This window comes from Salvelinus sp. IW2-2015, linkage group LG27 (assembly GCF_002910315.2).
Source record: "Salvelinus sp. IW2-2015 linkage group LG27, ASM291031v2, whole genome shotgun sequence".
NCBI lineage: Eukaryota > Metazoa > Chordata > Actinopteri > Salmoniformes > Salmonidae > Salvelinus > Salvelinus sp. IW2-2015.
Genome location: NC_036867.1, coordinates 29,654,632 through 29,678,780, shown reverse-complemented (window position 1 = coordinate 29,678,780; position 24,149 = coordinate 29,654,632). Strand labels below are relative to the sequence as shown.

At 43.9% G+C, this 24,149-nt stretch overlaps 1 protein-coding gene across 1 annotated transcript in view; it reads right to left on the bottom strand.

Annotated features, from left to right (window-relative positions):
- The window catches only part of LOC111953924 (partitioning defective 3 homolog B-like), a 45,124-nt gene that overhangs the window by 18,538 nt on the left and 2,437 nt on the right, over positions 1 to 24,149 (bottom strand). Inside the window, exons 2-3 of the mRNA XM_070435527.1 lie at positions 20,494 to 20,718; positions 16,100 to 16,304 (exon numbers count right to left, since the gene is read on the bottom strand). Of these exons, the coding sequence (XP_070291628.1) occupies positions 16,100 to 16,304; positions 20,494 to 20,718 (430 nt within the window). The remainder of the gene's footprint in view (positions 1 to 16,099; positions 16,305 to 20,493; positions 20,719 to 24,149) is intronic.

The following is a 24,149-nucleotide window of genomic DNA, read 5'->3' as shown; positions in this document are numbered from 1 at the left end:
CTGCACTTTTCAGTGGCCATTTATTGTCCCCAGCACAAGGTGCACCTGTGTAACGATCATGCTGTTTAATCAGCTTCATGACATGCAACACCTGTCAGGTTTATGGATGGATTATATTGGTCAAGGAGAAATGCTCACTAACAGGGATGTAAACAAATTTGTGCACAACATTTGAGAGAAATAAGCTTTTTGTGTGTATGGAACATTTCTGATATCTTTTACTTCAGCTCATGACACATGGGACCAACATTTTACATGTTGCGTTTATATTTCTGTTCAGTATAGTTTATTGATTGATTCATGTCAGTAATTGGCCAAAGTCTATTTGCCTGGTATGCCAATCAGTCCCTGATTAGAAGTTAAGATCCAAAACCAGAGCCTGTATTCACAAATCATCAGTAGAAGTGCTGAGCTAGAAACAGATATCCCCTCAATCATTTGGATGCAAAAGGAAAAAAATGATCCTAGACAGCACACTTTATGAATATGGGCCCTAAAGTGTTTTTGCCCTCCAGGCATGGAGTTGAATCACATGTCGCTCTCAAGCTTCCAAAGGGACACTCTCAACCAAAACATGGTTCTCTGAGCTACTGATTATTCCCCCAATGGCCTTCACAGACAGAAAGACATACACATCCCTGGATTAATTCACATATCCATACTGAACGTGACCGTGGTGTTTGGTGTGTGCGTTTGCCTGTCAGCTCCCTGCTGAGTCCAATCTGATGTCTGTGTTTAGCTCATTAGGGACAGGGGCTTGTCTTAATTCTCGTCACTGGCTCTTCTCATTACAGCCCCGAGGGGGACATGGTGTGAATGGCAACCCTGATGGAAGACAGAGGACACACTCAAATCACCCGACGATCACTGCACTGCTGCTGGGTTGCCAGATTGGAGGGGAATTATCACAGAATATAATCGCATTTTAACCTTGTCACTTTGCAGCTGACGCAGGTGCATGGGTTAAGTCCTAGGCCATATTTTTCAAGCATCTCGGGGGTAGGATCACTTTTGCCTTCACATTATGGACAGGGAGGACCTGATCCTAGATCAGCAAACTACTCTGAGATGCTTGATAAATACGGGCTCTGGAAAGCAAGCTAATGCTAGTCAACTTTGCACCAGTGACACTTAATACCTTCGAATATGAGAGTGCAGCCTACATCAGATTACATCTCCAGACTATAAAAACAGCTCTAGGAATAAAAAAAGCTCACTTGGCATTCAAACATTTCTTTAAAGCCAACTAGCCTAGCATTGCTTCCCGTACAACCTGCAGACATTGAATCACTGTTAGAAGAATAGTAATATGAATGGGTGATATTATTGCCCATTCTTAGCATGGTGCTGGCAGTAGTATCTATTTCACAGACACGGGCAGTCTGGCCCTCCATGAGAGAAGTGAGCTGGGTGGCTCGTCCCGCTCTTTCACACAGTATTGTGTGTGTGATGGAGACCCACAGATGGCCTGATCATTATGTGTCCATAAATTAGACCACCTTTCTCTCTTCTTCTGTGAGACAGAGAGAGACAGAGAGACAGAGAGAGAGAGAGACAGAGAGAGAGACAGAGAGAGAGACAGAGACAGAGACAGAGAGACAGAGAGACAGAGAGAGCCAGAGAGAGCCAGAGAGAGACAGAGAGACAGAGAGACAGAGAGACAGAGAGACAGAGAGACAGAGAGACAGAGAGCGAGAGCGAGAGACACAAATCGATATAAAACATTAGGAACACCTTTCTAATATTGAGACCCACTCCCTTTTTCCTTCAGAACAGCCTCAATTCGTCTGGGCATGAACTCTACAAGGTGTCGAAAGCATCCGAAAGGGATGCTTGACCATGTAGACTCCAATGCACCCCACAGTTGTGTTGAGTTGAGTTGGCTGGACGGCCTTTGGCTGGTGGACCATTCTTGATACACACGTGAAAAACCCAGCAGTAGCCTTGGGCGGTATGCAGATTTTCATATCATCATACAGTCCTCTAATTCTGGGTTTTACGGTATTACTGGCATAGCACACAATGGGGCACTAAAAACACAAGAAAAGCCCGTTGGGCTTCTATTACCAGAACGCGAACAAAATTTGAAAAAACGAATAGTCAAAATCACATAGACGCTGGTAGCTAAATGCTAATGAGAGAAAACGAACAAAGTAATTGCAAATCCAGATCATAAAGTTATACAAGCATAGCTAGTAGCTACTGAAAGTCATTTTCGGTGAGTGTAGACATTTACAAGTGAAAGTTAACAAGAAAAAATTGTGCAAATGACCAGCTGTGATGCATTATTTTCTGAAGGAAGAGCAGCATGGGTACATGGAGCAAATGGGAGAAAAACTGATGGCAGAAAGCCACAAGATATCTGATGGCAAACATTTAGTAGTGAATTGGATACAAACACATGACTGGCTCAACTGTTCTGGGGAACAACGGTACGCTTCATAATGTACACATATTTTAAAAGGTATTGAAAAACCATCCCGTGTCTTTTCCCAAATACCCCGGTATACAGTATACTGCCCAAGCCTACCTAGCAGCATTGAGGTTCTTGACACATTCGAACCGGTGTGCCTGGCACCTACTACCATACCCTGTTCAAAGACACTTAAATATTTTAGACTTGCCGATTCACCCTCTGAATGGCACACATACACAATCTATGTATCAAAGCTTAAAAATCATTCTTTCACCGGTCTCCTCCCCTTCATCTAGACTGATTGAAGTGGATTTTACAAGTGACATCAATAAGGGATCATAGCTTTCAAGTTTTTTGACTTAAGTACTTTACACCACTGACACTCAGTATGTACCTGCCATGGGGAAGATACAAACCCATTTCCCCTCCATCATCATTTTTCGCTCCTTCATTTCCATAATCTCTCCCTTTCCTCACCATTTCTTTTCCCAAGACAATCAGGTTGTGGAGATCTGAATTGGTGGTCAGATTTGAAGTCAGATTTGTTTTAAGACAACAACAAAAATGTATCGAGCGAGACTCTTTGGAGCTGGATTCTATCTAGCTGTGTAAATTAGTCCTTATATCAAATCATGTTTATTCAGAAATACAGATGTAATTTCTCATTGTCATTTCCTGTTCCCATTTGATGCTGAGATACCTGACAGTCCCACAAGCTAGAGAAACACAGGAAGATGGCCGCCACTCTGTGTGGGAAAGCTCATTGGGAGCCACCCACAGCCGCACAAAGAGTGGGAGATCTAATTTTAAACACACTACACCTACATCATAGCACTGGCTGCATTACTTTCACATAATGGTGTAAGATGGATGCTCCGGGTTACTGGGTCATTGGTGTCACGGTTTAATGTGGTCCTACTGTCACAAGGGGCCAAACGGAACCATTATTAGCATAGCACTGTCATCATTAGTCTGCCTTTGCMGGTGTGCCAGAGTCACCAGAATGTATCCTGGGTCTGCGACGGTGACACTCCTCCTGAGCGGAAATGAAAAAACTAGAACCAATATCCCCAAAATGTCCAAGTATGACAAGACAAAAGACTGTCCGGTTGAGTACAAGTGAAAATATGCTTTTTTTGAAAGGCGCCTTTACTCATCATCTTAATCACGTCTTCCAGAAGCTTCCCCGTGCTCATTACATGACATTCTGAGGAAGTGGGTGAGAGAAGGACGGGGGGAAGAGTAAAAGAAAAGGATTGTGTCTTCTTTCTAATGAGGTTCAAAACACAGTGAGATCACAGACAGCCCGGGTGATGTAACTGCCCTGCGACCTGTGGAATTGGCTCCCTAGGGAGGGAGGGAGGGCGGGAAGGAGGGTAAAAAGAGGGAGAAACAGAGACGGAGAGTGAGAGAGGGGGAGGGAAATAGAGAGAGTAAGAGAAGAAACATACTGTGGCCTATTAACCAGTATGTGTGCTAGCTACACTATATAACAGCTTTTACCTATGTGTGCTAGACTCATTTCCTCCATTATCATCTCCGTGGTTGGCAGCTCAGGAAATGAAGCTGCTTTTATTTTTTACAGTGTGACAACAAGCAGAGAGCAGGGAGTGGTGAATAAACAGGCTTCCTTCAGAGCTGGTGGACGGAGCCAGTGGGACGCTGGTTACTGGTGAGCACTATCGAGTAGCTAAACGGGCATTCAGTCCAAGCAGGCGTTCAGTCGGCAAGAGTGATGTGTCAGGAGACAGTTTACAGTCTGTCTGTCGGTCTGTCAGGGGAGTTCATTGATGGCGTCTGTCTTTTATGATGGAAATGAATGAGGCTAATAGCTGAGATGGTGCGTCTGGTGTTATATATGCAATACGCGCACACTGCGGGCACCCGCACATTTCCAGTTGCACGCACACAAAACCTCTGACATTGTTCCAGGTGGGTAGGCCTGACCTCTTAGGCCAGCTGAAGACCAGCACGCACGCACGCACGCGCACGCACGCACACRCACACGCACACACACACATTCCTACACATTCCTACACATTCCACAGGACAAGGAGTTGATCGCCCATAATGCCAGCTAAATATGCATCTGCCTTTGAGTACCAAAATAACAAGCTGGGAGAGAAAGAGCGAGAACGACAATGAGAGAGAGAGAGAGAGTGAGAGAGCACATGGAGAATGAACGAGAGGATGAGAGAGAAAATGAGAATGAGAGAGGGAGGGAGGGATAAGCCAAAGCTCCCATGAAAGTATGGTACGGTTGGAGCTTAGAAATATATAGAGAGAACAGTGAGGCTTCCAGAGGCGGCGAGAGAGATAGAGAGAGAACACTTAATCTCACAGCCTATAAATGTTATCACGGTAATTAGATTGCTGTGTGTATTTTCTACCGGTACCTCGGTGGAGTTGGAAGTTTTGGAAGCCGGAGAGACAAGTAGGGATAAGTTCAATTAACAACTACAGTTGAAGTCGGAAGTTAACATACACCTTAGCCAAATACATTTAAACTCAGTTTTTCACAATTCCTGACATTTAATCCTAGAAAAATATTCCCTGATTTAGGTCAGTAAGGATCACCACTTTATTTCAAGAATGTGAAATGTCAGAATAATACTAGCGAGAATTATTTATTTCAGCTTGTATTTCTTTCATCACATTCCCAGTGGGTCAGAAGTTTACATGCACTCAATTAGCATTTGGTAGCATTGCCTTTAAATTGTTTAAATTGGGTCAAATGTTTTGGGAAGCCTTACACAAGTTTCCCACAATAAGTTGGGTGAATTTTGGCCCATTCCTCCTGACAGAGCTGGTGTAACTGAGTCAGGTTTGTAGGCCTCCTTGCTCGCACACGCTTTTCAGTTCTGCCCACAAATTTTCTATAGGATTGAGGTCAGGGCTTTGTGATGGCCACTCCAATACCTTGACCTTGTTGTCCTTAAGCCATTTTTCCACATCTTCGGAAGTATGCTTGGGGTCATTGTCCATTTGGAAGACCCATTTGAGACCAAGCTTTCATTTCCTGACTGATGTCTTGATGTTGCTTTAATATATCCACATAATTTTCCTCCTTCATGGTGCCATCTATTTTGTGAAGTGCACCAGTCCCTCCTGCAGCAAAGCATGATGCTGCCACCCCCGTGCTTCACGGTTGGGATGGTGTTCTTCGGGCTTGCAAGCCTCCCCCTTTTTCCTCCAAACATAACGATGGTCATTATGGCCAAACAGTTCTATTTTTGTTTCATCAGACCAGAGGACATTTCTCCAAAAACTATATCGATAACCTTGCAGGTTATGTCGATATAAGACTCGTTTTACTGTGGATATAGATACTTTTGTACCTGTTCCCTCCAGCATCTTCACAAGGTCCTTTGCTGTTGTTTTGGGATTGATTTGCACTCTTTGCATTAAAGTACGTTCATCTCCAGGAGACAGAACGCGTCTCCTTCCTGAGCGGTATGACGGCTGCGTGGTCCCATGGTGTTGTTTATACTTGCGTACTATTGTCTGTACAGATGAACGTGGTACCTTCAGGCATTTGGAAATTGCTCCCAAGGATGAACCAGACTTGTGGAGGTCTACAAAAAAAAAATCTGAGGTCTTGGCTGATTTCTTTTGATTTTCCCATGATGTCAAGCAAAGAGGCACTGTTTGAAGGTAGGCCTTGAAATACATCCACAGGTACACCTCCAATTGACTCAAATGATGTCTAAAGCCATGACATTTTCTGGAATTTTCCAAGCTGTTTGCAGGCACAGTCAACTTAGTGTATGTAAACTTCTGACGCACTGGAATTGTGATACAGTGAATTTTAAGTGAAATAATCTGTCTGTAAACAAATGTTGGAAAAATTACTTGTCATGCATAAAGTAGATGTCCTAACCGACTTRCCAAAACTATAGTTTGTTAATAAGAAATTTGCGGAGTGGTTGAAAAACGAGTTTTAATGACTCCAACCTAAGTGTATGTAAACCTCCGACTTCAACTGTACATAAAGAGGTGTGATGTAACAGGGGCTCTTTGGTGTTTTCTGGTACAGAACACTGGAATACTGCAGTAGTGTACATCACGCAGAGGACAGTTAAGAAGCTAGAAGACACGCACACAGAACTCTGCCACCCTCCACACTCTTCCTMACTATATCCCTCTCTACCTTCCTCTTCCCTTGATTGACAGCATGATAAACTAATCCCAGTTCCTTCCTGGCAGCAGAAAGCTACGCCCCTCTTCAATAATTAAAACAGAGTCTCTCGTCTCTCGTTATTCCCACTAGGCATAATTAAATCTATTTATCTTATTTCCTCCATATGCATACTGCAGCAGGCGGCGGCAATTTGGGCTAAATCACCTCCCATTAACGCTTCGTATTACGAGTTATACGACCAAATAGATCAAAACCACCCTCCCAGATGAATCTATTGCCGTTAGAACCGCCACTGCCGTCGAGCCAATTCGGATCATCGCAATAAAGACGGCGTTGAAGCGAGCTTTGAGTGAAATACCGTTTAGTTCAGCTGTAGGCCCAAAATGTATGGTGGTGTTATTGATTTATCAGTTTCTCATTGGATGCAATGCGCATGCAATCACACACACTGCGTGCACCCGCACACGTCCAGTTGCATTGACGTCCCAGGTGCATGGAAATCCAGCAGCAAGCACAGACCAAATCAAGATATACAGGAACCTCCAACGCAAAGTCTACGAAATGAACACAACACAAAATATGATTACCAATATAGAGAGGCAGAATGGGGAATGGAAGAAGAACCGAGGAGAAAGTAGGGAGTAAGCAGAGAGTGAGTTGAGAGAGAGAGACCGAGAGAGTTAAAGTGGGTAAGCAACAAGACGGAGAGAAAAATATGTTTTCAGGGTGTGAGGTCGGACTGGTGTGATAGATATAATGTTCTCAGGAGTGTCTTCATTAACGAGGGAAGAGTGTGTATGTGTGAAGTGAAAGGTGTATGGTGTGTCTGTGTGAGAAAAGTGAAAGGTGCGTGTGAGTGTGCATCTTTAAACAGTGTCTGGCCAGTCCCGGGTGTAATGCTGCGTCAATCAGACTGCTTAGCCGAGAGAGGAATGAGAGGAGAGAGGGAGGGGGGCACTCCCTCTCTGACAGCCACAGAGTGAGAGATGCATCTGTCACCCAAGGGCGGCACGTGAAATATGGGCTTTATTTTAATTGTTTGCGTTTCTGACTTCTGGCATATTTTAACGATTCATGCACAAAGCGCTAGCTCCAGGCAATTTGTCTTGTCTCCATTTTCCCCCATTTCTGTCAAAAACAAATGAATATTTAACAAGTCAGTTACACGTCTTATTTTTCACACTCATTTGTGGAGGGAGAGAGTGATCTTTGGCGTGTGTGTGTGTGCGTGCAAGTGAGTGATTATTTGTGTTTGTTTGTGTGTGCGTATATGTGCTCATCTGTGTTTGTGTATGTGTGTGTGTGTGTGTTTCTCCAAGCACTGTTTGAGCCAGTCAACTATTCCAGCCGCGAGTCCAGGATAGCACACAGAATCCGTGAAGAGATACTGTAGGGTGAGAGTGACGGATCAAAGGTCYCAGTAGAACTACTCCATCCAGACTACTAAAAGTGTTGAGGATTCAGACACACCAGAACAATGACAAAGACCCTAACAAGTAGTGAGCAGTTGTAATGAAAGACAGAGGGGGGAAAGAGAGAACGTACGTGACAGAGAAAAGGAAAAGAGAGAGAGAGAGGAAAAAGGCAGCCGCACCATTGGCCAGCCAATAATTGCACTGCACTTTGATTTCAAAACAGTTCAAGGAGGAAAACGAGAGAATAAGAAAGAAGTGTGACCCTCTATATCCCCAACTCCCCATACCCATGATAAAAATGACAGACCTCTACATGCTTTGTAAGTAGGAAAGCCTGCAAAATCGGCAGTGTATCAAATACTTGTTCTCCCCACTGTATGTCTGGAATATCCAGACGTCCATATATACGTATCCTGAAGCAATTTACCTTAATAGAGGTTGTCTTGTTATCCATCATCGTACATGCCAATATATTGCACTGAATCTGGGATTAGCAATACAAGGACTTGAACCCACTGCCCTTTGTTTGTCACGCCAAAGCCCAAGCCATTACACCAAGAGGTCCAAACCTCTTGATATAGATCAATGGTGTTGTACTAAGTAGAGGTCAACCGATTAATCGGAACGGCCGATTAATTAGGGCCGATTTCAAGTTTTCATAACAATCGGAAATCGGTATTTTTGGACACCGATTTTTTTTAAATTTTAAATTTTAAATTTTTTACAACCTTTATTTAACTAGGCAAGTCAGTTAAGAACACATTCTTATTTTCAATGACGGCCTAGGAACGGTGGGTTAATTGCCTTGTTCAGGGGCAGAACGACATATTTTTACCTTGTCAGCTCGGGGATTCAATCTTGCAACCTTACGGTGAACTAGTCCAACGCTCTAACCACCTGCTTTACATTGCACTCCACGAGGAGCCTGCCTGTTACGCGAATGCAGTAAGAAGCCAGAGTAAGTTGCTAGCTAGCATTAAACTTATCTTATAAAAAACAATCAATCAATCAATCATAATCACCAGTTAACTACACATGGTTGATGATATTACTAGTTTATCTAGCGTGTCCTGCGTTGCATATAATCGATGCATTCGCGAAACAGGACTGTCGTTGCTCCAACGTGTACCTAACCATAAACATCAATGCCTTTCTTAAAATCAATACACAAGTATATATTTTTAAACCTGCATATTTAGTTAATATTGCCTGCTAACATGAATTTCTTTTAACTAGGGAATTGTGTCACTTCTCTTGTGTTCTGTGCAACAGAGTCAGGGTATATGCAGCAGTTTGGGCCGCCTGGCTCGTTGCGAACTGTGTGAAGACTATTTCTTCCTAACAAAGACAGCCAACTTCGCCAAACGGGGGATGATTTAACAAAAGCGCATTTGCGAAAAAAATCTTTGCACGACTGTACCTAACCATAAACATTAATGCCTTTCTTAAAATCAATACACAGCAGTACATATTTTTAAACCTGCATATTTAGCTAAAAGAAATCCAGGTTAGCAGGCAATATTAACCAGGTGAAATTGTGTCACTTCTCTTGCGTTCATTGCACGCAGAGTCAGGGTATATGCAACAGTTTGGGCCGCCTGGCTCGTTGCGAACTAATTTGCCCGAATTTTACGTAATTATGACATAACATTAAAGGTTGTCCAATGTAACAGGAATATTTAGACTTATGGATGCCACCTGTTAGATAAAATACGGAACTATTCCGTATTTCACTGAAAGAATAAACGTTTTGTTTTCGAGATGATAGTTTCCGGATTCGACCATATTAATGACCTATGTTATAATTAAGTCTATGATTTGATAGAGCAGTCTGACTGAGCGATGGTAGGCAGCAGCAGGCTCATAAGCATTCATTCAAACAGCACTTTCGTGCATTTTGCCAGCAGCTCTTCGCAATGCTTCAAGCATTGCGCTGTTTATGACTTCAACTCCCGAGATTAGGCTGGTGTAACCGATGTGAAATGGCTAGCTAGTTAGCGGGGTGTGCGCTAATAGCGTTTCAAACGTCACTCGCTCTGAGACTTGGAGTAGTTGTTCCCCTTGCTCTGCATGGGTAACGCTGCTTCGAGGGTGGCTGTTGTCGATGTGTTCCTGGTTCGAGCCCAGGTAGGAGCGAGGAGAGGGACGGAAGCTATACTGTTACACTGGCAATACTAAAGTGCCTATAAGAACATCCAATAGTCAAAGGTATATGAAATACAAATCGTAGAGAGAGAAATAGTCCTATAATTCCTACAACCTAAAACTTCTTACCTGGGAATATTGAAGACTCATGTTAAAAGGAACCACCAGCTTTCATATGTTCTCATGTTCTGAGCAAGGAACTTAAACGTTAGCTTTCTTACATGGCACATATTGCACTTTTACTTTCTTCTCCAACACTTTGTTTTTGCATTATTTAAACCAAATTGAACATGTTTCATTATTTATTTGAGGCTAAATCGATTTTATTGATGTATTATATTAAGTTAAAATAAGTGTTCATTTAGTATTGTTGTAATTGTCGTTATTACAAATAAATGTATTTTTTTTATTTTTAAATCGGCCGATTAATCGGTATCGGCTTTTTTGATCCTCCAATAATCGGTATCGGCGTTGACAAATCATAATCGGTCGACCTCTAGTACTAAGGGAGCTATGCTATACAGGAAAGAAGACGCCTGCCTGCCATGTTGACGGTTTAGTAGCCGATATATATGCATGGGGATTTTCCCTTTCTTTGGCCGTTTTTTCTTCTTCCAAAATCCATCTAATGCTTGATTGACAGGTCACCACAGCAACAAGTAAATTACCAAATCATTTCAGGAAGCAGTCCAACCGAGCAAAAAAAAAWATATATAATTTGTTTTTCTCGGGCTGCGTACCTCGATAGCGTGACCCGCTGTTGACGTCCATAGGAAAGACATCAATTAGAATTGCGCCATGCCAGAAATATAGGATATAGGATGCACCGTGCCTCAGAATGACAAACATTTTCAGGGAGGAGGCAATTTGGTGGTGGTTGCTGATGGACATTGGACAGGTTTTTAAATCAACATTCCAGAAGAAAAAAAGAAGAAATGAAAACTACTGCCCTGACTACTCAAAGATTATAGTTGTAAGTAAGTAATTTACCCACAGGATGAGTGGTGAGACAAACTTGGGAGTGAACACAACCTGCAAACAGACACAAAAAACACACAAACAAACATTCACCAAGACACTGACATGTTTTCGAGGTGAAAACCTAAGGTCAACAAATCTCCTCCTGTGAGGACAAAAAGCCACCAGCCTTCAAAGCGTCAAAAAGGTAAACCATAACGTGACAAACCATGACAAACTTAGCTAACAACATTATGGTTAATAAAAACATCCCAGCTTCAGCTCGTCACAGCTTAATGTCACCGACACGTAAACACATCTAAACACGTCTTACAACTCCAGCATCACTCTAGTCCACTTACAAGAACTATGCATAAGTCTCAATTCACCCAAAGTGTGCACTTGCACACTCCCCGTCATGGATTTGAAAGCATTGGATTGGTGTAAGCATTGGCTAAATCCATGATGGAAAAAGTCTAAGTGTACACTTCGGGAGAAGGGTGGCAAATCGGGATGCAGGCTATCTATGGAGGATTTACAGTAGGTCTGAGGAGGGTGTTGTCCGTCTATGGAGCCCATCCTTTAGGACAACATAACCACATACTGGGCTTTTTGATGGAAATGAGAGAATTTCGGTCCGGAACTGGCCCCGCTAATTGGCTTGGTTCCCTGTCGGATTTCATCCGTCCCCGGGAAGAGGGAGAGAAAGAGAGGGAAGAGGATCGAAGCAAGCGGAAGGGGATTTGTAAACAGCGGATCAGCATGCTGGCTTTCATGTCCCCAATTTGGCAGTAGTAGCGGGGACGGTCGTGTCCTGTCTGTCTGTCACACTGAGGGCCTTAGTGACAGCCATTCTGAGCCGGAGTGACGGGCAGAAGAGGTGGGGAGGGTGACAGAGCGAGAGGAAGCAGTATGGGATAGAAAGACCGGGCGCACAAATGTAAAAGGATACGCACACATACAGGTCACAGGAAAGTGCCTGTTATTGGAGCTGTGATCAAGCAGAAGAGTAAATACAACCTACAAACAAAAAATGATGCAGTAAGCAGCAAATAACATACTAGGCTCACCCATACTGAGAATGGATTCACTGATGCGCAATTGTGAGGTTGGCGCCATTCATTCCTTATGGGCAATTCCTTGGTAACAGAATGATACCGAGAATCACATTTTTTACTTTAAAAGCCAAACTAAAACCGATGATTGCAAAGTTTAACCATACAACTCTATGCACGAGAACGACTTTTATAAATTCTCACTGAAAGTATTACAAAAACACATTTACTTGAAGAACAGTGCAAAGTTTGGTAACAGAATGACGGCACAAAAAGTTACCAAACTTTGCATCTGCACTGTTCTTCAGGAAATGTATATTTTATGGGGGGGGGGAATTGTTCAAATTAGAGTTGTAAGGTTTGTTTAACTTTGCAATGATCGGTTTTTGTTTGACATACATTTTAAAGTGAAAAATCTTTGTTACTGTGGAATTGCCCTTATCTGATTATCAGCTCATTATCAGCTGCTGGCAAAACACAAGAGGAAATATCTTTCCTTAATAGCATGCAGCAAATTTGTACAAAATGAAAAGCTGAAATGAGTATGACATCTTGGCATTTAAAGCGCACAAAAATGTTCTAAATGTCACATACTATAAAACTATCTATTTTCGCATATCCAATCAGCCTACTATTAAGAAAACAATTATGGGTTGGGTATTCGGGCCCGGTCAGTCGGCCACAGTCAGGAAGAGGACCTCAAAACAGGAAGGCTCGTGTTGACAGGACCATTGAGACATCTCATCATACAGTAAATGCAGACATCTTCCACACATACCCAAGAGGATATATAGTCGATTTTAGGCTTCGCCAGCACTTTGAAAAAGCTGCCACACCAGTCTCTGTACTGAACATACTGTACACATCTTTCATAAGAGCCTATGAGAGAGTGTACTGTATATGTATGCACACGGTGAGGAGTCTCACGTGGCTGACGTGTAACGTGGCTGATCATCAAAAGGCCCGTCAATGCCGAAACTCCCTCAGGCGGTTCGCTCAGCAAGGACACTTCAATCTCTACTGTTGTAGGTACTGAAGGGACAACCAGTCATCTCGCATCAAAGACTGTCTTTATGGTTGGGGGGGATATGAATATGAAGTGTGTAGGAGTGTGTGGATGGCGAGGGGAGTGCAGTTGAGAGAAAATCAAATTGTATTTGTCACATGCGTCGAATACAACAGGTGTAGACCTTACAGTGAAATGCTTACTTACAAGCCCTTAACCAACAATGCAGTTTTAGGAAAATACCCCCTCCCCCCAAAAAAAAGTAGTAAGAGATAACAACAAATAATTAAAGAGCAGAAGTAAATAACAATAGCGGGCCTATATACAGGGGGTACCGGTACAGAGTCAATGTGCGGGGGCACCGGTTAGTCGAGGTAATTGAGGTAATATGTACATGTAGGTAGAGTTATTAAAGTGACTATGCATAGATAATAACAGAGAGTAGCAGCAGCTTAGRAGAGGSGGGGGGGGGGGGGGGSRRTGCAAATAGTCTGGGTAGCCATTTGATTAGCTGTTCAGGAGTCTTATGGCTTGGGGGGTAGAAGCTGTTTGGAAGAAGAATCTGAGATGGAAGTATCTACTAGATTTTGAATGCAGAGAGACCATACTGTTGTCCTCTCAGAGTGGGAGGAAGAATTAAATAAAATAAAGGAAAAGGGAACAAAAAAAGAGGGAAAGAGAGAAATAAAGAAAAGAGAGAAATAAAGAAACTAAGTACGGTAGAAAGAAAGAGCAAAAATAACGAGAAAAAGAGAGGGCAAAGACAATAATCCAGTTAATATTGGCACTGTCAGTGTTTTGATTTCAGAATAGCCTTGTTGAGCGGTGAGTCCAACTAACAAAACGGACTGTGGAAGTCCTGCCTACGCAAACAAAGGATCTGGCCGTCCAAAAATAATACGGTACATGTATAAAAACCCTAACGGCCACGAAAATAATTCCGCTTCTCAAAATACATTTGTCCCGCTACAGTGTTGCACACACTTTCGATCAGAGGGGAATTGGAATCATACGTTTTTAATTTTCCAGTTTGAAATACAGCCATCAGAGTAAAACAACATTTGTGATCTACAATTAGATTGGATATTTCCCAAATGGCACCCGGTTCCCTATATAGTGCACTCCTTTTGACCATAGGGCCCTGGTCAAATGTAGTGCCCTATATAGAGAATAGGGTGCCATTGGGGATGCAGATGGAGCTTCGCCGTATTCCAGCTAATTAAGTCATAGTTCACATTCAATCATCAGGCCAGAGTGAACCAAGCATGTGTTTGGTGGAAAATCTGGGAGCGTTTAAGTGTCTTGCCCTCCGCTTCTGCTCCAACTGCACTCCGCACTTAAGGCTACACTTGGCTGGATGTTGAATTCCGATGTAAATGTGTCTTGGAATTTTGATTCAGTCAAATGGTTCAAGAATGTCCTGGCTAAAGCCTTCAACCCAGTGAGTAGTCAGAGAGAGCACAAGGCTATGTCTCAAACCTTCTCCATTGAGGTTCCCCCTCACTGTATCAGAACAAGCTTGGGAGCGAGAGAGTATGTGATGGAGTGTGTGGTGAGTGTAAGTGAGAGTACGTGCGAGTGTGGTTAGTGTGTGAGCATGTGTGTGTGTGTACACTTGCAAGTCTGTGTGTGTGTAGGGCCTCCCGAGTGGCGCAGCGGACTAAAGCACCGTATCGCAGTGCTGAGGCGCCACTACAGACCGGGACGACGCACAATTGGCCCAGCGTCGTCCGGGTTAGTGGAGGGTTTGGCAGGGGGGGATTCCCTTGTCTCAGCGTGCTCTAACGACTCCTTATGGTGGGCCGTCGCCTGCAAGTTGACTTCGGTTTTCAGTTGGACGGTGTTTCTTCCGACACATTGGTGTGGCTGGCTTCCGGGTTAAGCGAGCAGTGTGTTAAGAAGCCGTTAAGATGCATGACTCTCGACCTTCGCCTCTCTCAAGTTCGTTGGGGAGTTCCAGCAATGAGACAAGATCGTAACTACCAATTTGATATCAACGGCCCTTTCCTGTAATTTGTTGTGTGTGCACTGTGAGCATCTGTGTGCATGCATATCTGTGTACGTGTGTGATAAGAGGTCCAATAACAACAGCCCTGTCCTGTGACCTCTCCATCTCCCGCCTGCAACCCTCCCAGAAACCAACTAAGTAAAAGGTTGTGTGTGTCCATCCTGGTACCAAGTCAGATGTTAACAGTGTACATCTCCCCACCATTACCACTGATATGCTGGACGATTGGATTCTCATCGTAGGGCCTAAAATCGATAGACATTGAGGCTCAATATAAGCCCTTCTATGATCGCAATCTAATCACAAATGTTTGAACTTCTATGGTGTAATAACAAGACCAGATTGATAACCATCTTTTTACTATACAGCATCACATTACCCAAAATCTCAGCAAGACAATTCTTAGCTTAGAACTAGTGCAGGGCTCTCCAACCCTATTCCTGGAGAGCTACCTTCCTGTAGATTCTCTCTCCAACCCTAATCTAGCACACCTGATTCTAATAATTAGCTAGTTGATAACCTGAACTAGGTTAGCTACAACTGAGTTTACAGTGAAAACCTACAGGAGGGTAGCTATTCAGGAACAAGGTTGGAATGCCCTGTACTAGTGAAAGAAATTGAGAGATGTGTTAGGTGCTTATTGGGATGGGGAAAACGTTGAGAAAACGTTGGGTGAGTGATACTGGAATAAGCAGTGGCTGAACGACCTGAACAGTTGGAAAAGGGGAGTGCTAAAAGAGGCAAGAATGGAACTAGAATTCAGAGATTCATATTTTGAAACGTAAAGAGGGGAAACATTGGTCCCGTGTGGCTTCGTTGGAAGATCATGGAGCTTGCAACGCTAAAGTTGTGGGTCTGATTCCCACAGGGGACCAGTACAAAAATGTAATGTATGCACTCACTACTGTAAGTTGCTCTGGATAAGAGCATCTGTTAAATTGTAAATGGTTCCCTACCTTAAGAGCCCGAATCCTTTCTTCTTGGCCTTCTCCTGGTCATCAGAATTCTCCGTCTTCTTCACTTTTTCTTCACTTTTCTTCTCTTTCTTCTTCTTCCCTTTGGTCTTTTTCTTCTTCTTCCCTGCCCCTGATTCGATCTGGTCCTGGCGGGATGAGCCACTGACGGGCGTGTCTCGGCTGGAGCTCTGCTCTGACAGGTCATCTGTGAGGGAGGTATCAAAGGTCAACATGTCAACTAGGGCTGAATCCATTTAGTCCACTGGATGATTGTTCGGTCAATAGGCTGATGGTCGCCCGAGATTTCTTTAGTCGAGCAGTCACAATTTATTTATTTCATGGTGCACAAGACACCTGTCTGTTTCGCGCCTGTCTCAGTGGACTAATCCATTGCGGAGGCCACGGGGATGGCACAGTCCATCACTCTAAGACATGTGATGCTGAAATTGTATATGGTTATATTATGTCAAAATAATGGCGCAACACTAATATTATTTTAGAACAAATGCGTTTTCTCCTGCGTTGGATACGGTCACTGTCCGCGGTTCTGAAACATAATCTTCAGTGCGCCGCAGAATTGGCGCATTTCCCTATGTTGCTATGTGCATTATAGCAAAGATAACCAGCATGTTGAGATTTAGAACAATGCAGCGGAGGCAACAGCAGCAGAGGTGAGGAAACAGCCCTTGCCTTAGCCTAATTGTCTAAGAAAATGTCGGAGAGTGGAAAACCCAACTTAATTAGGTCTATAATCAATAGTCTAACTTAGATGTGCCTGGCTTTATAAATCATCSCTATATATCTACAGCAGTAAGACAGATCTTGCTTTTGTTGCCTGTTTGTTTAATAGCCTACTGATTCCGTGAGCATCAAGCCTCATGCAATGGCAAAATGTTGGATAAAGCAATTTCACAGATTCGGCTGTTTTTAATCTTTGCTATGCTTTAATAAATGCTTTACACTTTTCCCCCCCGTTACAACAGACTGCTATTACTTATAATTTATTTAGTGTTGTTTACACTGTTCCAAACAGGCAGAAAAATTGTGTTTTAATCCAACAGCACCTGTTTGTCACACATAATATGCCAGCAGCTCTCGCTCCCACACCCTCCTTATTCTTGATCTCCTTCTTAATCATTACAATTATTATCATCATCATTATTATAATAATAAGCAATGTCGTTATCATTAGTAGGCTTTGTATAGTAACCACCATCGAGCTGTATGTAGGCTTAAGAGCACATCATGTTTCGTCTTAATACCATAACTTATTTAGGCCTATATTTCAATATATAGTATCTATCAATCAATCATTCATTCATTTGTTCATGCCATCACACAGCATACGAGGCGTTCATGCTTTGAAATGGAATCAAGAATTTTCGTAAAAAATGTAATAAAGGGAGCTTTGAATAATTAGCCTAAACAATAAATAAAGCGCAATTCACGAACGCATGCAACTGTTTTTAGTTTGCTGTAATTAGAACAGACTCTCTGGTACGCTTACATATTTAGTGTTGTTTACACTGCTCTAAATGGTCAGAAAAAAATAGAATATTGTAATCTAACAGCAACCGTTTGGCACACATAATACTCGCACAACGCTTGCTCCTATACCCTCCTTTACCTTGATCACTCGTAGTTTCCACAACTAAGTCAAATGTCTTCCACAGATCTGACTTCCCCTCTACCTCCTGAGCAAACGTTCACCCGTTTCGAGTTTCTTTTTCACGTCCGCCACATCCATTTTGCTGTCACAGTGTTACTGTGTTCCGAGATTGTTCAAACCAATTTATTGATGTGATTATGAAAGGCTATAAGTCAGGCCCTATTGGCCACATACTGTACATGCGACACTTGCATGTTTCAAGTAAAGAGAGCAAGGGTTCAGGGAATAGGGAATGTTTTTCCTAAACGAATTAGGGATTTCCGTAAGAGAACTTTTCAGTCAGAAACAAGTAATAAACTAAATGGCTGAAATGACGTTGCAGCTAACACCGTGCGTTAAACACTTGCTGTGCGTTAAACACTTGCTGTGCGTTAAACACTTGCTGTGCGTTAAACACTTGCTACTGCAGCTGTGCCTTCACGCTGCAGTAGGGAGGAGAGCGAGACAACGTGCGCCAGTCACACAGGCACTCAATGTCATTTTTTTAACAGTGTGACCATCGAGCTCTTTCTTGAGTCATTTGTGTGTCTTAACTATTTAATCAAACCGTGTGCTTAAAGCATCAGACAAGCTCAGTGCACAGGTAGTTGATTTTATTCAAACACATTGGGTGTGTCTATATGTGGAAAAATAAGTTTAAACAGAACAGGACTGTTTTTTTGCCAGGGACAGCCTTAAGGTCAACACAGATGCATACACACAATAAAGTAGACAGGCGGACAAACACACACTCATATACCTCCCCCATCCCTCCTGCAGTGACTCAATACTTTGCAGCCGGGTTCACCGACATGTCTTTTTGGGAAAGTGGGAGAGGGGGGTGCTGCCTCCAATCTTGTATTCACTGGTTCCCAGTCTAAGCCTGAGGCAACCACTCCGTGAGGCCAGAGGAAAAGTCACAGGCAATTCTAGTGCTTTACGGTTCAGTTTGGATGCTCAGATGGTCACACACACACACAGCTCACACACACACACACACATACATACACACACACAGCTCACACACACATCACACACAGACAGATCTTTGGCTTCACATGAAAGATGTTACATCAAAAATGTGCAGCTGTGGGATTAAAAAAGTTCCCTGGCCAGAAACGCTGACTACATATTCATTGAGCCGCTAAACAGTGTGTCCTTTTGCGACCTCTGCGTTTTGCAGCAAACGTCAGCTATGGCTAAATGACTCATTATTAATATCAGCGATAAACCAAAGTTTATACAACTCATGTGTGGATATTTCTGAATAATGGGTCCAAAGGCAATCATACACGGAGTGTACAAAACATTAGGAACACCTTAATATTGAGATGCAAATCCTTCTGTCTTCAGAACAGTCTTAATTCGTCAGGGCATGGACTCTACAAGGTATCAGAAGCATTCCACAGGGATGCTGCCCCATGTTCACTCCAATGCTTCCCACCGTTGTATCAAGTTGGCTGGATGTCCTTTGGCTGGTGGACCATTCTTGATACACACCGTTCTTGACACACTCAAACCAGTGCGTCTCGACACCCAGTTCAAAGACACTTAAATCTTTTGTCTTGCCCATTCACCCTCTGAATGGCACACATACACAATCCATGTCTCAAAGGGTGTGTGTGTGGCAGGTAGCCTAGCGGTTAGAGCGTTGGACTAGTAACCGAAAGGTTGGAAGATCGAATCACCGAGCTGACAAGGTTAAAAAATCTGTCGTTCTGCCCCTGAACAAGGCAGTTAACCCACTGTTCCCTGGTAGGCCGTCATTGTAAATAAGAATTTGTTCTTAACTGACTTGCCTGGTTAAATAAAGGTAAAGTAAAAAAACATTTTTTTTAAAGCTTCAAAGCTTAAAAGTCCTTCTCTAACCTGTCTCCTCTCCTTCACCTACACTGATTGAAGTGGATTTAACAAGTGACATCAGTAAGGGATTATAGCTTTTACCTGGATTCACTTGTTTTTTATATATTTAACTAGGCAAGTCGGTTAAGAACAAATTGTTATTGATACAGCATGGATGGTCTGTCTATGTCATGGAAAGAACAGATGTTCCTAATGTTTTGTACAGTCCGTGTACATTACGTTTGATCTCAAATGGCCTCAAACACCATGTCAGTCGAGAAAATATGAAATGACAAAAGACTAACTTTGTTGTAAAACTTAGAAATCACCCACAATCACCTACAGTACAGTGCAGCTTCTTACCCATTGATTTCAATACACGACAAAATTCTACCTACTGTAAGTGGAAGTTCGTATTCGCCCAAGTGACTTCAAATAAGTGTTTGTGGACAATGAATAAAAATACAGTGGGATAACTAAGATCACTATGATGTCTCTATACCACAACATTGGGGTCCACCCTACGTTCCCTCGTCCCCACGTTCGTCCCCTCGGCACCCACTGACCAATTTCAAATCAAAATTGGCACAAATGCTTATTTTCCAAATAATTTTTATTGTAATGAGATTTGGCCTTGTTTGGGGAAGAGGATAATTAGAATGATACCCAGTGTGCTTTGCAAGTGTCCATTTTGGACAAAGTGTCCATTTTCAACAAATTACAAAATACTCAAAATTAAAATACGTATTTGTCCTCCCTGCCCCTTAGACCCCTGGCTTAGAAGATAGGGCTGTGGGAACACTGGTCTGTGGGAACTGAGGGAACATAGGACCCAGGGTACATACGTCCAAGGGAACATAGTCATGCTCAGGGTTGCATTAACGTTTATGGTGATTTCCCTTACCGTCCTCCGGCTCCGAGGGCCCGTCGCAGGACTTGTCGATGGCGGCGCGGAAGCTCTGGTTGCAGCCCCTCCCCCGCACAATGTGAGGCCTGGGACGGTGGAAAGGCACCTGGCTCTGCTGGCTCAGCTGCCGGGCCTCTGACACGGCCRACTGGAGGCTTTCCAAGGAGCAGGACTTCCATAGGCCCAAGGTGGGACCCAGGTCACTCCCCCTGGATGAGGCCTCTGAGAAGGGGAGAGACAGGGAGGGAGGGGAAGGAGCCCCCGGTCAGCATGGATGGAGGAGGAGGACTGGAAGTGGAAAGAGAGGAAGAGGAGAGGGAGAGAGAGAGAGCGAGATGAGCGGTTGGGAAGAAATGGATGAACAATTTAAAATGGGGAGTTAGAGTAAAAAGGATGGATAGGGACAGGTGTAAGAGATGGGAGGCAAGAGAGAGGGAAAGAATGCATTCATGTAGAAGCAAAGGAAGAGGATGAAGGGGAGTGGAGGAGTGCCAAAGGACTGCCGTGAGTACACAGGCATGGGCCACGGTTAGGAGGAAGACAGACAGAAAAAAAGAGGACACGAGAGGAGGACCACGAAGACGATTGGACAGACGAAAAGAGGAAGATCGCAGGTAAATGAAGAGGAGGGAGAAAAAGAGAGAGAAGAGGTGGAGGTAATGGAGGAGGAGTGCGAGGAGGATAAGGAGAAGAAACAAAAGCGGGAGGACACCAGAGGAGAAGGGAGCGGACAAAGAAAGAAGAGAAAAATAAGAAAAGGGCCATGCGGGAAAAGGTCTACTGCACATGTCATACACATGGCCAACCCTCTTCAAGGGGAGCTACTGGGTGTACAGGTGTTTTCTTCAACCCTGCTGTAACACACAACAAAGGTCCCGGTGAGCAGCTAGAGCAGTAGGTGTTCGAAATTAGGGTTGGAGCAAAAGCACGCAGGATGGTATAGCTCTCCAGGAGAAAGGTTGGTCCAATGGCTAGTGCTGTAGGTTAGTCACAGAGGTCCATCGCCAGACCAGGGCATGCATGAGTAGGCCGCAGAGACAGACAAGCAAAGGGGATGTGGCGAGAAACACAGCCAGTCCCAAATCGTTCCCTTATCCTTCATTTGGCCCTAACGCTATTTTGCTAAAAGGTATAGAAAATAGTTTAAAACCGACTGAAAAAGTGACTATTTCTAAGTGTCTGTTTCTAACTCCCAGCAGGGATTTGCCAGACTTTTATGCTTCAAAACGTTCTCGGAGATGGTAAATGCTCAAAATGTTCTCGTTTTAGACTCTCCTTTGTCGACTCAGTCTTCAAAGCATGAGAATATTCCTCATTGAAATTGATCTTTGGAGAGTGGGCGATAGAGTCAAGGGGAAAGGAGGGAAAGTGAGCCAGAGCTCCAGCGGCAGTGGCTTTTAAGTCCTAAATTGACTTTGAGGAAGAAGTTGGATTTGTGTGAAATAAGGGGTTATAAATAGAGAGCGGATGTGTTCAGGAATAAAATGCTCAATTTGAGAAGCAGGATTTGTGTCACAAATGTAATTGTGGCTGTCCGGCTAGCAGCTTGATAGAATTAAGCTGCTTGCTGCTGGGTTCTACAGTGAACGCTGTGCTCAGAGTGTGTGTGTGTGTGTGCAGTACACGCTTGTGTGCATTTGCAAGCATAACACCAACCTGTGTGGTGTTGTGTGTGTTGTGTGGTGTGGTGTGTGTGTTGTGTGTGTGTGTGTGTGTGTGTGTGTGTGTGCAAATGCACGCATACATGTTTTGGGCACGTGTGTGCGTGTGTGTGTCTGCGTGTTTGAGAGTGTGTGTGTCTTCCCTTCGTCCATATCCAGTGTAGGTATGTCAAATGGGTGAAGGTAGATGTAAATGAATAATGAGCGCTACAGGAGGGCAATCATCCGCCTGCAGAATTCAAGGGTGAACCAGCATTTGACTCCTATCACTGCTGCTGTGGACCAGATGATGCTCAATGTGGGTTCATTCACTCACCTCCTCATCATGTCAGGTCAACAAGCATTGGTATAGGTGCAATCCTCTGACAGTGCAGCGCAAGACAGGAGTTCCGTAGGGGATTCACACAAACCAATACTGCCCATCTGAATTGAACTTTGAGCAATATTACGCAATCTCCTCCAGCACACACACACTGCGCATAGGGCCGAGGGAACGCGCATAGGGCCGAGGGAACGCGCATAGGGCCGGGGAACGCGCATAGGCCGAGGAAGCGCAAGGGAACGCGCATAGGGCAACGCGCATAGGGTCGAGGGAACGCGCATAGGGCCGAGGGAAACGCGCATAGGGCAACGGCGTAGGGTCGAGGGAACGTGCATAGGGCCGAGGGAACGCGCATAGGGCAACGCGCATAGGGTCGAGGAGAACGCGCATAGGGCCGAGGAGAACGCGCATAGGGCAACGCGCATAGGGCCGAGGAAGCATAGGCCGAGGGAACGCGCATAGGGCAACGCGCATAGGGTCGAGGGAAACGCGCATAGGGCGAGGGAACGCGCATAGGGCAACGCGCATAGGGCCGAGGAACGCGCATAGGGCGGTAGGGAACGCGCAATAGGCAAACGCGCCCATAGGGCCGAGGGAACGCGCATAGGCGCGGACCAATGGTACGGTATGGTATAGAGAGAAGATAAGATATACTTTATTAGTCCACGCAAGATGAAAATTCTGCTTTTATTCAATCCCCGATATACTTATAGTACACAAACACACATTMGATTGGAGAGGCTGGAGCAGAGGGCAGCCACAGTGCATCGCCCAATGAGCCATTTAGGGGGTTAAGTTACTTGCTCAAGGGAACATCGACAGTAGGTGGCACTTGAGATATTGATGCATTTGTAAGCATTTCACTCTTTGACTAGAGTGAGCATTTCTGCAGCTCAACTGAGCAAGGGCGCCACCGGTGACGGAAATGCCACTTTTTAAGCAGCCTCTCCCTGCAGTGGATGATTTAAAAAGGTCAGTTGTCATGGAGACACCTCTGTCCGTGTCGGTGTGTGTGTGTGTGTGTGTGTGTTTGAGCCTCCCTCTTCTTCTCATCATCACGGAGGATAAACCGATAATGTCTATCTTTCCAACTCGGAGAACCCTGGATTCAATCTCTCGGCTAGCCTATAAAAACCACGTTCACTGTGACGGGAACTAGTAAAACAACCTGCATTTTAACCCTTTCCAATAAATGGAAAAGGTATATAACGGTTTCAATGTGGGTGGGTGGAAACCTTCAAACCTATTTTAATACCACAACCTTTGGGTGTTGACTTTTGAGCTCTACCAGATGAAAACAGAATAATTTAGTGTTCATAGGGCAAGGTACAGTATAGGAGAGGCAGATACAACAAAACAAACAGGTTTTAGAGTGGTACAGTAAGCCATGCACATGAAAGTGGCCACTACCTTGTCTTGTGTGAAATAATTTACTTAACCCAAAAGTTCCAATCAAATTAACGTCCCGACCAATCACAGTTTAGTTCCAATTAACGTTGCAACCAATCATAATTCATCTACTCTCCCTGAGTGCACTCTGATAAATCACTAACATTGCGTCCCCAGACGGGACACAGATGCAGGCAGTAGGCAGTAATCGTGTTTAGATGTATAGATGGAGCCTATGGTTGCATATTTGCTCAGTTAGACGTATGGCTCTAATAATGGTC